Below are 15,298 nucleotides of genomic sequence, written 5' to 3' on the forward strand. Positions count from 1 at the left end.
AACCTCTTTCATCCTGGCTGGAGTCACATGGCAGGTCAGGTTTTATTGCACGGGCACGGTTGAATTCCAGCAAAGCTGGAACCTAGAGCGGGTTCTGATGGCAGATTTCTCTCAGAGGACAGGCCATTAGAGCTTGCTGTGCTTTCCCAGTTCCCTCCTCACGGCAGTTGTGAACCTCGGTCTACTTATTACAGCAGAAAGATGAAATAAATGGGTGGGGAAATCCTGGTACTCATGGAGGCTGTGTTAATTCCCGGTTCTTTGGAGCTTCAGGCAATTAATAGCTGCACTGATGACTTCATGCACAAAATAATGACCCGTTAGGAAACTGTAGGAGGAGAAGTGTGAATGTAGTGGTGGAAATTGAGTTAAGCTCCAGCTGGAGCAGCCACCTGTCCCTTCCAGGACAAAAGGAACGTACTGGACAAGCCCTGCAGGTCTAATTAGATAATAAAGCTCCTGTGTAATGCCAGTTTTGCCTCTGTAAGGTCTGAGGGGCTTGACTGCCCTCTGAATTTCTGAGAGATTGGGAAACACATAACATACATTGGTGAAAAAAGAGTACTCATGTTAACCAAAGACAAATTTTGCGAGTCAAAATTTGCCCACAGATGTGATCCCCTGCACGGAGGCACACGTTCCTCGCCTAGCATTGCTCACCACCAAAATTAGCTCCCTTTAAAGATGATGTCATCTTTCCATCCTTTGTTTTATCCTTCTACAGCTATTACTTTTTGGCACGTAAACCCATGTGAAGTTGGCATCCCATCCTCTGCATGGGCACAGTGCCACTGCAGCAGATGGGTGAGCAGTGAAAGTAGCACAAGTGGCAAGTCAGACCTTTAGCAGGGTAACTTCTTTTCCAGCAACTAGGAAAAGGCACTCAGTGGAGTTGTTCAGCACCTAAAATCCAGGTATAGTGACATTATTAATCAATTGTTGAGCTAAATGCTGAAGAGTGCAGGTTACCAAACACAGGCTCAGAGAGTAAGTGCTTTTGTAGTTATTTTGGACATAAATTTCACAGAAGAAAGTACTGGGTCCAGAAATTACTTTTCCAATTTGTTTTGTGATGTAAAGGGTTTTTCCTAAACACTTCATCAAATGAATGAATTTTTACTTAGCCTGAAACACAGGAAAATATATCCATGAACTAGACAATAAACATGGAAAATTTACGGTATCTGTAGGTCTGTTCTGGAAATGGTCCTAAGAACTCCCTCAGTTAAGCAAGTCAGGTTCTTGGTTTTCAATAATCTTACGGAAACTAAAATTTCTGGATCCAACAGTATTTATCCACGTCTCTATAAGGAAGTGAGAAATCCATGACGTAAGATGCCAGAAAATTCTATTTTCTTTTGGAAAAACACCAACTTTCTGAAACCCCCACACTTTTCAGTTGCAGGAATTTGGTTTATGGCAACGGTTCTGTCGGATTCCAGGCACTGCTGAATTGATTGGAAAGCACATGGTTGCTCATAACAAGGTGGAAATAGGTACTTTTCTTCTGAAATCGGTTGTGATAGGTGTTGTAAGAGAAGGAAACAAATGAACATCTCAAGTATTACACTGGTTTCATTTCCTTTCGTGCTAACCTTGAACACTACAGAGGGAATGTACTAAGTGACCTTGGAAATAAGCATATTATTCTGTATGTGCTTCAAGTTGAATGTCTACAAAATCTCTCTGTGCTGCTGGACATTGCTGACGCCTGCTGGGGTTCTGTCTCCCTGCTCAGGAGAGGAGTCACTCACAATTTTTGTGGACAAACGGAAGCTGAGCAAGAGGTCGGAAGGAAGCGACCCCAGCACCAACAGCTCCGCGGTGACGCTGGAGACCCTGCACCAGCTGGCAGCCTCCTACTTCATCGACAGGGACAGCACCCTGCGGCGGCTGCACCACATCCAGATCGCCTCGACCGCCATCAAGGTAGGCAGAGCTCCGGGACACGCCTCCAGGGGAGGTGCCAGCCTCACCAGCTGCTCCTCAGGGGAAATGTGGTTTGATCAGTAATTGTTGGCAAAATAATCGGTTTTGTTCTCTTTTTTCACCCGAGTCAAAGCATTCAATTTATAACGAAGATGCTAGAGTGGAAGAGGGCCTATAGATGTACCAGAGGTATTAGTGAAGAATGATACATAATTTGACTGATACAGAAGGGTTTATAGAAGTGTTTGGTCATTGAGACAACCTCATGTACATGTGTGATCAGTAACTTCATTTATAGACAGATTTATATTTCTCACACTTCTTTCTTTTTCTTCTTTTTTTTTTTTTTTTTTTTTTTTTTTAATGGCTTTTGGAACAGTTTGTCACTCTTGGCTCTGCAGTTTTATGGAGATGCATTATTTTCTGTTAAGAACTAGCTTCAGCACAGTTTGTCAGTCAAAGCACCCTCTGTGCTGACTGCTGCAGGTCACTCCTAGCACTGATGGATGCTTGGCCAAGATCAGTGCCCCAGGTAGGACATAAAGCAACTGCTGTCCTACTGAGGAGATCTCTAGTCTTATGTTAGTCATTTGAAATATCCTCTCCCAGTTCATTTCCAGCACTGAAGGGCAAATAAAATTGGAACTTGTAGTTAAATGTGCAGTAATTATGAAGCTCTTAATGCAAGATGTGATTTAGGATCCTTTCTGCTGATTGGATCTTTCCACTGGTAACCGAGATCTTCACTAAAGACACCTGAAACCAGATGCAATTCCTACCTGCCTTAGCTGTTACTCAAATAAATATAAATTTATGTCCTTGAAAGTGCCTTTACTGGGAGAAGGATCCAACCAGAATTTGTGGCTCCACAGCATGAGTTTGGCTGCTGGTCTGTGGAGGACATTCCCACAGTCCCATCCATCCTGGAATGGGGGCGTGGCAGCTCAGCCCAGCTCAGGGCTGGTCACCTGCTGGTGACCAGATGGTGTTTGGCTCTTCAGGCAGCATGGCTGAGAGTGCAGCCGAACAAACCCAGGGTTTGGTTGATGCTGCCCATCTCATCACCCGGTCTTAGAGGAAGGACTGGATTGGGAGGTTCTGGCGAGGTGGGATTGGATTCTTCTACCAGGCAGCTGGTGATGGACAGCTCAGGTCGTTCCAGGGTAGGTTCACAAGGGATTTGAGGAAAACTTTCTTCACCTATGAAGGGGCTCTCCAGGGCAGTGGTGGAGTCCCCATCCTTGGAGGTGTTTGAGAAGTGGATGAGATGTGGGCTAGTTGACAGAGTGGTTTGAAGGCTGGTGTTCTTGGAGATCCTTTCAACCTTGATGGCTCAATCAATTCCATGATTCTTGCTGCAGACCATGGAGTCACCCACTCCTCTGATCTGACTTACCTTCACAACCTGACTGTTTATCACGCAGATGTACAGCAACCTTTAAAACCAGGCTCCTTCCACACGCAAAAATTCCTTCTGTGGGAAGATAATTGATGACTGCAACCAGTGGTAACTCAAGTGACAGAACATAGAAATGCAGAGACAAAACACTGCCTGAAAGAAATCTGCCCCTTCTAGTCGCTGAAATATTTTTAAGAAAATTTGTGTTACAGTGCAAAATTCAACCCTGCTCACCCAGAGTTTACAGAATGAATCTTCTGCATGTCCAAAGATTTCTACAAACACTACAAATGAAAGATTTCTCTCCAGCCTGCTGCTGAGGTGGATGCAAACCAAGTGTTAGTCCACCAGCAAATTTGATTTGGTTAATTGGCGGCAGGAGCCTCCAGGAAATGGTTCTCACATCAGATGCACCAGTGCTGATAAATGAAACCCTGGCTTCTTCCACCGTTTCCATTGAGAGGCCTGGAACATTTGCATGACAAATTTCTACTGTCAGAACACTTAATTGAACAAAAAACCTGTTTCTGTTGAAAAGCAGGAGCACAAAAAGAGCCAAGGAAGACTTTTTTTTTTTGTTCTATAAGCACAGGTTTTTTGAAAGACTGCTGTTTTTAAATTGGAAAGCCATCAGGTAAAGTTTTAGATCCAGGGTGTAAGTAGCACATTTGAAGATTATTCATTAAAACATGTATACTGACATCTGAGATAGACTCCTTTCCATACAGCTGCTGAATCAGGTCTCTGTGTCCCAACATGAGGGTTGATTTGGGAGAAGTGACACCGGGAAGGACCTGGGGACCAGGGTGACCATCAGACCCTCCCCTCCTGTGGGGCTGTAGGGAGGACTGACCCCAGTGCTTTTTACACCACAGACTCCTGAGCAGCTTTTTAAGTCCCAGTGTCACCAAAACTGCATGAAAAAATCCAAAAACTCTCCAGCATAATTTTTAATGTTAGAGAATTAAGGCATTGTTTTATTCTGGACAGGATGTTCTGGCCAGGATGTGTAACAGAAATAATTTCATCCATGTGTTGCTCGGGTTGTGCAGAGAAAATCATTCCATCACACATGGTTCTTTACTAGATTTTTCATGTACTTATACAGAAAAAACTCATAGAAATTCACTGGCTCGATGTTCATTGGTCCCAAATTATACAATTCTTACATCTTACATCTTCTGTGCTACTCCTGGTCTGAAAATGCTCAGCTCAGCAGGCCTCGTCCAGGGAACAGAGTCTTTTGAAAAGAAACTTTAATTCCTTTCCCCTGGACAAAGACGAGCAACCCCCTGACCAAAGTCAATTAAAAATTTTAAAAGTTGTATCATTTCCAACACCAGCACCTCCTGTGTCTGACTTGCTCACTGCAGCTTTGCTCAAAGCCTTCCTCTGCACGAGAGATTTGCCAAAGGAGCCCAAGAAAAGGTCTTGCAGCTTGGCAGAACTCCCTTTTGACCAGCATCAAAGAAATCCAAGATAAAGGTATTGGCGCAGGTTGAGAAATCCCTAAAATTCTGAAGTAATATTAGAAGTTTTCCCAGTGACATGTAATCATTTTTTGATTGCTGACTAGTTAGCAACAACAACAAAAAAATCATGTTCAGGACCTAGTTAGTGTTTGATACTATCCCTTTTTATTAATTTTGGATGGCATTTCCATATGCAGTATTCTAGACTCTACCATTTTAACAGAGTTGTTTATATTTTAGGAAGAGAGAGCTGAGAGTATCAAAAATGTTTCATATAGCACATGCTCTTACTAGGATCAACACAACTACCCTGTTGGGAATGCACATCTGAATAAACCAACCAAACCGAAATATTTTATGGAACAGAAAAGACTTAAAAAACACAAATCAAAAGCCCTGACCCTTGCTGTTACATCAGAGCACTCCTGGGCATGAATGAAATCTGCCACTCCAGTTCCTGGACTTGGAAATGAACAGGAATAATTTGCTTTGCTATTTGACTTATTGTTCGTCACATTTCCTGTGACGGTGGGCAATCTGAAACTGCAGCAGGAGTTAGAAAAGAATAGCACAACTGCTTGCACACCACATGTCTTCTGATTGAAGTGTTCAGGGATGGTTATCTCGATGGCTGGGACACCTCTAAAGTATTATTTGAGAAGAGAAATTACAAATACTGTTTCTTTCCCTCAAAATCACACAACCCCCTACAAACAAAGCCAATATGTGTTCCTTCTTTTTTCCTCCTAATCGGGATAAGCATCCCTTTTACAGGTTAGACTACATCACTCTCACACCTCTTTTTTCTCTATGAAAAAAAAATTGCAGGTTTTCTCCTAAAAAAAAAAAAGGGATAATTTTTATAAACACACAATGTATCTTCTAAACAAATGCCTACATTAATTCTGTGTCCTTTCTTGTCATTTTTTGTTCCTCCTACTACCTGAGACATAATTATCCTTAAAAGTAGCATTGAGGCTGCTGCTGATGGGGGCTCTGCGTCAATCATGCAGACAATACACTGTTTATTCCACATTAAAAGAGGTAACATCACTCTGTGGCAACATTTTCTGACTGGAAATCAAAGCGTCCATGGGAAGAGCCCGTAGCTTGTATCAATATTTAATTTATTTCAAAGTCCCTGATATGAACATTCTTCCAATATGACTTTAACAGGCGCATTTCAGAGCGAGTGCTAAGGCTCGTGTGCTAAATCAACAGTTTGGAGCCTCCAGGGCCTCACTGGAACCTCACCAGGTGCCTGAGGGCTGTGTCTCATTTGCATCACATTTACATGAACATCCAGCCTGTTGTGTTTGAAATATTACAGGTCCAACGTCGCTTCCTTGGCATGCTCGTTTTGGAGGTGTTATCCTAGGAAAATCTCTCTTCAGCTGCACGGATGGCTCTTGGTTCTCCTTGTTAACAACCTATTAGGATGATGGGGCGTGCTCTGCTCTGGTCTAACAAAACCCTGCCTGGCCGGGGTGATGCCCAGAGCCCACTTCAAGGCATCAGTGGGAGCAGAATACAGATAAAGGCAGCAGATTTCCCCTTGCCCCGTTAATGAGTGATGCTCTGAGCCCCCACCAAGGCGGTGTCCTGCTCCTCTCAGACGAGTCCAGTTTGCCACAAGCTGTAATTCCAGCACCGTCCCTAACAAACTTCTGCAGTAACTCCAAACAATGGTGCAGAACACATAAAAACCACCTTGGCTGCATGGTAAATTAAATATTACCCAACAGTCTCACTGCATTCTGCAAAATTATAAACGCAGTTATGTCAGTTACAGCACTGCCATTAATGAAGTGAGGCTGCTCCGTAGCTGTCTCTTGGAGAGAGACAGCCTTCCATCCCAGAATACACCTCCTTTTGTGGGAGCTGGGCCAGGTGAATACAGCAGAGGTGTTATTGTAGAGTCCAAACAGTTCTGGGACAGCCACAGTGCAATCAAGGAACAGGAGGCAACAGAAGAACAGATGCATAAATTGAATTTTCCACCAGCTATTTACAGCTATTTACAGCCCATTTATTCCATCTGAGTGAGAAAGAATAAACATCCCTGAGAATGTGCCCTGTAATTCCAATTAAATTTTATTGTGCAATTTGCCTTTTACTTTCCCCAAACCACTTTTTTTTTTCCTTTGCTATGAGAGATTTAAGCATTTTGTTTTATCTGCGAAGTTTAGATTACAAAGAACAGGGCTCTATTGTGATGGTAACTATGTCTGATTATCTATAATTAACCCATGAATGACTCATGGTGGGCTGTTAGAGAGGAAACTTAAGTGTAATGAAATTAGTTTCTCACTCAAGACTCAGACTGAAATACAGACTTTTTTTTTTTTTGGTTTTCCTTGTTTTGTCTGAAAAAGCTTGCTTGGTTCAATTTTTTTTTTTCCTTTCATACCTCCTTTTTGAATGTGTTTTTCTGTGAATTCAAGTAATTGCTGTAATCAAAAGCAGAAATGCTGAAATACCATAAAGCCCTGAGCTTTTGTCAGATTTCTGACAAATTCTAAATCTCAGCAGTTTGCACAGTTTTGTATAAACAGCCAACTTTTGGGAAGCTTTCAAAATCCAGATCTCGAACCCTTCTTGCCCTCACTTTATCCATTCAGTTTGTGGGTGGAATTTAAGACTGCACAGCTGAGAAACCTTGTAAAGGACCAAAGACTGGGAAAAAAATTTGCCCAGCAACAGCTTTAAAGTGTAAAATCGCAGCTAGAAGCACTGTTTTGGAAAGTCCTGTGATAGCAGGTTTATCTCATTGAAGAAATGAAATACAAATGTAAATTTAACTGGAACAATCTACAGAATTAAGAACCAGAAATTATTGATCCTCATGAAAAATTTGGGGTTTCCCTGTGGTGTAGGTTTGGTGACATGACTTAAGCATGTCAAGGAAAAGCCACAGAACAGATTCTCAAGGATAGGTATTGCTCAGGACCATTATGAAATGCCAAGTTCTCCACTACCTTGGGAGATCAGACTGCCTTCATACAAGACCAAAGCTTGACATTTCTCCAAGGGGGAGTTAAAAGTTAGGAAATACGTAGGAATTGTGATCTGGAATGTTTTTCTCCCCCGAATTTACTGTGAGAATTGAATACTTCTGCAGGTGTCTTCAGAAATCTCACTCAATATTAAGAGCTTCGCAAACCCAGCTTGCAAGGTGGGAACTTTAAATTTAAATTTGGGTCATTATTTTATCTTGCCAGAAGGACTGGGGCCTGCAGTTAGACTTTGGGCATCACCCAAAGGTAGCTAAGAAGTCTCTGTACCATCTTTTACTGCACAGCACGGGATTGGTGTTTGTGTCACTATAAAAATGAAGTACCTGGGGTTTCATGCTTCTTTTATGTGGAAATTGTTGGAGATCTTTGGATTAAATTCACCATAGGTACAGCAAGGTATCTCGTGACTTCTGTGTGTGGACTGTTCACTAATTTTAAGAATATACCAAGTGAAATGTTAGGGATCTATTTCCATATCTTATTGAGGAATTTAAGGGGATGATATTAAAAAACCCTTTAATTCATTGGACAGTTGAGTTTTAATTAAACTGAATCTCCAGGGCTGAATCTCCAAAGGTAATGTACAGGTCACTTCTTGAGCAGGTGTAAAACAGCACCATTCATGTGAGAATCTGGCCCTCAGTATTTCAGAGTGAGAGAAAAGGGTGGGGGGGAAATCCTAAAGTATCTAAAGGGGGCTTTCAAGTAGGCTGGAGAGGAACTTTTGAGAAGGAGAGGTAGTGATGGGAGAAGTGGAAATGGCTTTAAGCTGAATGAGGGCAGGGTTAGAGGGGATATTGGGAAAAAATTCCTCCCTTTGAGGGTGGGGAGGCCCTGGCACAGGGTGCCCAGAGAAGCTGTGGCTGCCTCTGGATCCCTGGCAGTGTCCAAGGCCAGGTTGGATGGGGCTTGGAGCCACCTGGGCCAGTGGAAGGTGTCCCTGCCCATGGCAGGGGGTGGCACTGGATGGGCTTTAGGGTCCCTTCACACCCAGACCAGTCCGTGATGCTGTGATTCCAAACCCAGAGCAGGAAGTTGAAGCAGTAACATTTCACGAATCACTCTCAATGCCCACTCAGCAGCATCACTGCCACGATCCATCACAGCAGCTGCAGCACCAGGCACTCCCAGGGGGATGTGTCTCAGCAGCCCCTGATACCAGCCACACTCTCGTTATCTCTGCAGCAGGGAGTGCAGAGGAGTAATGACTGCAAGGAGTTACAACTGGTTGGCAACACAGCGTGAGATGCTTTTAAACACAATAAAATGGCACGTAATAGAGATGCTTGGATAAGCATTTTGGAAATATTTTGGATAACTGTTCTTCACTTAATGAAAAAAAAAAAAAAAACAACCCAAAACACCAGAAAACAACAACAGAAAAGGAGAGAACACATGACATGATAGAGCAAAATAAATTGCAGGGCTCTTCTATTAGTTATGAGTTTAGTCAAAAGAGAAGAGTAAAAAGCAGACAGGGAGATGAAGACTGCCAAACCCTGAGCAGGCTATAAATATACATATGTAAACGAGGAACCTTAACAGCACTCACACAACACTTGCCATCACAGTTGTCAAAAACCTATAAACAATTCACACTACAGTTCCTCAAATGTTCCATACTCTTTTTTTTTTTTTTCCCCTCTCCCTAAAAAAGTGAAACTAAAGTAAACAAACCCAGAAGATGGAGAAGGGTTTTAGTATTGAGAGCTCCACAGTGAACATATTGAACAGTGCAGTTAGCCAGAGCATTCCAGCAGGAATTTGGAGGCACTCAGATTTGTGCAGGTTTCAGTTTGATCTTTATTCTGGCTGGCTTGTGTATGGGTTGGGGAACTTCAGCACTCTGCCTGTCCTCCACCCTCTAATTGGCAGCTACTGCTTGTCAGCAGGTCAGAGAATGTCAAGCAAGGACTATAAAATTCACAGAACATTTCCCTGCCTCTGAGCTCTCAGAAACAGGAGATAGCACGTATCAACAGCTTGTATGAGCACAGAGGTCAGATTAGGAAGAATATCTCAGATGAATGGAGACTCTGCATCAGAAGAAGGCATCTTAACGAATAAGAAAAGGCTGTGGAAAGTTTTCTGTGTTCATCTTATTTTTCCCAGAGAATTTTTGCCGATAATACATTTTTGCATGTTTTGTTGTTATAGTTTATGATTCAATCTGCAATCAGCCCCTTCGAATAAATGAATAAATCTGTTCATTTAGTGTGAAAAATTATGCCTTGCGTGGGAATCCTTCACATCTAACTGACACTGAGAGTTATATCATTGCTGTCTTCTGCACTTCACTGTTATTTTTACCTTGCAGACCTTCTCATGGTGCTTCAGCAGAATTTGCATGTCTGACAGCAAAACTATAATTTAATCTCTTACAAGATAATGCATATAAAGCCTCTACATGCTGAAGCAGAGCTGGGTTTAAGAAAGGTTTCATCATTCATCCAGGAGACTTTCTGTACTGTAGAGTGAGCATTATTTTCGCATCTTTAATGCCTGACAGGTTGGAAGTCTCATCCCTGTTCTACAGAGTTGAGAGCAGAACCCAGTGAGTGAAATAAAGGGTGGTTCTGGTTTTGCACAGTGAGGTTCTGACCTTACCCAACGAATAAACACCGCTGACATCAAGGAAGCTTCTTCTCATTCACAGCGGTGCCACCGAGATCAGGGCTTCCACCAGTCAGCCTCACCTACCATCTTCCCAATCCATGAAACTAGTGCTCATTATCTCTCTCTGGATGACCCAATTTAGCCCTTTATCTTCCAGGGAACAGTTAATACATTTCATGGGCTTTGGGTGTTCTCCCTTTGAATTTTATAAAAAGTAATAGGAAAAGAAATAATAAAAAGGCCTTTTTGTGTCATGGTTATAATAGTTCATAATTTTCCAACATTTATAATAATTCCACCAAATGGAGGATATGAGAGCCTCCCAAATAATATGTAAATTTACCAGGAAATTTAATTTTATCTTCTCCAAGTATATCTAGAGTCTGGCAAACGAAAAATCATTCCATGTCTTTTCTTCAGCTTTTCATGAAATCCTTAATGTGTAAAATTAGGTGATGATAAAACCTTGATGATAATAGAGAAAATGGTTTGAAGAGGACCATTAAAATATTTTTCCTCTCGTGATTTAGTCCGCTTAAGTAGAGTTTATTCTTATTCCATTTCTCTGTTCGAAACACAACATTCACAAGAATACTGAGCTGTTCTTGGAAATAAATAGCCCATGTTCCTTCAGGCATAAAATAAAATGTGTTGGTCCACTTTTCTTACTTTGCTATTGGTTTACACTGGGGAGGATCTGTCCTTCCTTGATGAAAATATCCCAAACTGGCAAGGCTGCAGTGAGAGTTCTACCCAGGCTTAGAAACAATTGTGCATACATATGAGACAAACATTCTGATAATTAATAAGCATAAGGAAAACATACAGTGGCATATATAATAATTTAATCCAGATATTTACATGTGTAAGATTTTTAGTTGAGAAAACAACTCTTGTCAAAAGGTTTTTCGTACCTACCATGCCATGAAAGGAGATGGACATGCGGATATCTGGGAATGTTCTACCTCACACTGCCACCTGCACAGAAACAAAGCAAAACCTGCTGGTGGTTCAGGGTTTCTTTCAATTCTGAGCAGAACAAAGTCCTTTCAGTTCCACAGGACTCCACAGTCCTGATAATAAGCACTGCTTTCTTTTCAAAGGTTTCCTCTTCTTCCTTCTGAACTTCCCTCCTTCCCTCGATTCTTATGCTCGTAGGAGCTCTGGTTCTCTCTTTTTCTGTTTTTTGATGGAAAAAATGCACTTGCCCTTATCATACATCATTCTTTGCCCTCGCCATTGTCTCATCTATGTCAGGTCCAGAAAGAAATGAATAAAACCCCTTGGACAAGATCCTATACTCTACATTCTAAATATTTTTTCCTACCCAAAGTAGGACACATTCATGTATGTTTTAATGAACAGGTCTTGATATTTCATAGGTCTTTCTATTCCCACGAATCAGGATGATGTGAAGGATTTTCCAGCTGGGCTCAGCAGTCTGCCTGGGTAACGTTGCTCTCATAGCCTAATTCTAAGGGCAGTCTTCTGTACATTAAAGTATCTCTTCCTGTTTAGTTCATGAAATAACAGTGTTGAGAATCACCGGGTTCTCAGCCAGAAGTTTCCATATGAATGAAGCAGCCGTATGAAATGAAGTTTAAAGCTTCAGTATTAAGTTGGTTTTCTTCTCTAACACAAATTTAGAGAAGCTTAATTCCCTTTGGCTTGAACAACTGATTGGGATTTAATGATGAAATTATAGATCAGTTGCAACTGCCTGGTCTGTAGGTAGGTCTGCAAAGATGCAGGAAAACACACTAAAAACCAGTTGCATTAAATTAAGAGTTTAGCAAAACCTTAAATTGAGAGTTGGCTGTGACAAAGGGACAGAAAGGGCAGCTGTGTTACAATCATTTACCAGAGGGAATAAACGGGTGGGAAGTAATGAGGATATAACCTAAAAATAAATCCCTGCACACATCTCTGTGAGCCAGGCAGACACCCACGTTATGGACACTAATGTGATTCCTTGTGAGAGCTTGGGATGGCAACCCCAGGAGGGGGAGTTTGATGGCCAAATCAAATGGACATGAAAAATGTCCTGCTGCAGATGTGACCACGAGTGAGGCGCAGGGTGATCACAGCTGGAGTGCCACAGACAGCACAAATAACTCAGGAGTTTCTGGGCAGGACAGGTAAGACCTGGAAGCAGCTTAAAGCAGTCAATTGTTAGAGATATTGCTGAAAAGAACATTGCATCTAAGTTTTAGAATTGCACAGAAATGGATAATCAAAGGTGAAATCTCTATGGAAAATTGAGTCCTTAATTAACCTGCCCTTGTCATTTTGATTTTTAAGCTTCAAGACTTTAAATGCCTTTCATGTTATTTTTAGGACCTAATGTTAACCTGTCACATTTTTTCTTTGGCACAAGTTTGGGGGTTTTAAAATTTTTTCTTTTTTCTCTTAAAAATAATATATGCATAATTTTAAAAACTGACCACATTAAAGGTAAAATGTTCCCAAATTATCCAAAGATAATTTTTATATTTACAAAGAGGATCTTTCTCCTGACACTTCAAAAAGAAGAGGAACAATTTAACTTTTCATCCTGATTCAGGAAGGACTATATTTTTTATTCATACTTTGCCAACATAAGAAAAAAATAAAAGATAGATACATTTTCCATTCAACTGCAGTATTATTATGACTAATAATATCAGTGAGTCTTATAAACAGGCAAATCATCCTGTCTTCCTGAAACTAATGGGGACACAGTGAAAAGTCCCAGTGGCCTCAGCACTGCCTATTGGAACTGGTCCATAGAGACACAAATCCTGTTCCCTCTCCTCTCCCTCACTCTTGGGAAGTCCTTGCATGGGATTCTGCAGTTGGGTTAAATGTAAGAAGACATTTAACATTTACAGTATGAGCCCCCAAATTTCTTCGGAGCCTTTTTTCCTTTATACAGTAATGGAATTATGTTTGGAAAAGGATGGAAAGTTGGGAATTGGGTTTTTCTTAAGTAGGCATCTTTGCTTTTGCTTTCTGCAGATACCTTGAGATTTTTATGAACGTGAAATATTATTTTAATTTGTATCTGCGCTGTTGTCTCTGTTTCTAATTTTATCTTTTACACCAAATATATAGATTTCATTTACAGTTTGTTGCTCAGCTGTCTCTTTTAGGCAATAAAAGCTGAGAAAAAATAGTATTAGTGTTAATTTAAGTAAGATATGGGTGAGCAGAAGTAGCTAAATGGAGACTGAAACAAAATCCTCCTTTTTTATTACATTTTTGCTAACTCTATTACCTCTCTGTAAGAGAACTTCACTGTCATCTCTTGCTTCAAGATTAATTAAAAGACATAACCTGTTCTTCTGGAGATAATGCCTGTCCTCATTCTCTGTATGAGGCTGATGCACCTTTGATTTCTGAAAGTGCAGGAAATAAAGGCTCTGGCTCTGCTGCCCTGCCTGGTTTTCCAGCAGGCTCATTTCCTTGCAAACTTCCCTGTTGCAATCCAGAAGGTGGCAGGGGAATGTGGCATCTGACAGGCAACGGATTTAAAATGTCCTTGAAAAGGGGAAATTGTGGCTGCGATGCCAGAGCTGCTGGTGCCAATATTGTTCCAATATTCTTGTGGATTCTCCTGGAATTTACAGACAATATATTGCTCCCTGAGATAGTGGGGAACAGACTTGAGCCGAGAGGTGATTGTTCCCTATCAGAGGAACCTGAACAGCCTTAAAAAATCATAGTATTTTTAACAGATGTAACAGCGTAGAATTAAAGTAGTGTGAGTTGATTTCTAGGTCCTGAATTCTGATTTCTGAGGTATTTAATGCTTTATGTGAGGAGAATACATTTCAATTTCCTTGTTATTTTAATGTAACAATCTGGTTCACAGTAAATTCCTGGGAGTGTAGAAACAAAGGAGTGCAAATGGAAGGATTAGACTGATCTCTTGGGAAGCTTTAGTGCTGCATTCAGTAAAATTCAAAGTCGTCTCCTTGCCCAGAAACTTGAAAGGAGTCCCTATTTCCCTTCTAATGAAGTTGATGGAAATTTTGCAATTATCTCTTTTGCAGAAAGATCAAGTTTACTGTTCCTATTCCATGTTACAGATGACAGAAAAATATGATGGGAGTGTTTCCAGGTCTCCCGAGTTAGCGGGCTCTTCAAATTACAGCACCAGCCCTATGCTGCTAGAAAATGTGTTGAAATTTTGCATGCCTTTGAGGTATTGTTTTCGATTCCTGGCAATTAAAAAAATGATATTGGAAACATGAATCCAACCCCTGACATTGTGAATGCTTCTGGTTTGTCTGTACCTCCTCCAGAAATGTTCATCTAGCCCGTAGCATGAGAAGTACCAGTGCTTGGAATACTCAGAAAATCTGATTTATTTTAATTACACACTCATTAGCGGGAGTTTTTTAATATGTTCAATGACAGAAATAGGGCAGCGGAGCAGCAACTATTGTGTGGCAAAGGGAAGTGCTGGAATAAAGGTGCTTTTGTGAAAAACTGTCAAGCCTGGGGGAAAAGAAAGAAGAGAGTTAGCAGGAGATCCACATCTAAGTAGAAAGTACATTTAGTGCCTATTTATTTGATCAACTCCTTTCTAAGGTGAAATGAGCATGGGGCTGGGATTGCAGGGTGTGGGAGCACGGGCTGCAGGACAAGCCCTGAGGGTGAGGTTGGCAGGACAGTCATGGAATCCGAACCACTAGGGTTGGAAAAGACCTGGCAGGTCACCAGACCCAGCCATCAGCCCAGCACCACCACCCTGTTCCTCAGGAGAATCCTGAAGCCTTCAGGTTTCTCCCTGTTCCACACTTTTGCCCCGTCCTCTGTGGGCACAAGCACTCAGAACAGACCTTCCTCCCTCACGCAGGTACAAGGAGTTCGCTCCAAAT

At 41.5% G+C, this 15,298-nt stretch overlaps 1 protein-coding gene across 2 annotated transcripts in view; it reads left to right on the forward strand.

The window, feature by feature from the left end:
• BRINP3 (BMP/retinoic acid inducible neural specific 3) overlaps positions 1-15,298 on the forward strand; it is a 209,088-nt gene that overhangs the window by 122,488 nt on the left and 71,302 nt on the right. For both annotated transcript variants that reach the window (XM_069022751.1, XM_069022752.1), the window contains one exon: positions 1,739-1,929. In XM_069022751.1, the coding sequence (XP_068878852.1) occupies positions 1,739-1,929 (191 nt within the window). The remainder of the gene's footprint in view (positions 1-1,738; positions 1,930-15,298) is intronic.

The sequence above is a fragment of the Aphelocoma coerulescens genome, chromosome 8, assembly GCF_041296385.1.
Source record: "Aphelocoma coerulescens isolate FSJ_1873_10779 chromosome 8, UR_Acoe_1.0, whole genome shotgun sequence".
NCBI classification, from domain to species: Eukaryota; Metazoa; Chordata; class Aves; order Passeriformes; family Corvidae; genus Aphelocoma; species Aphelocoma coerulescens.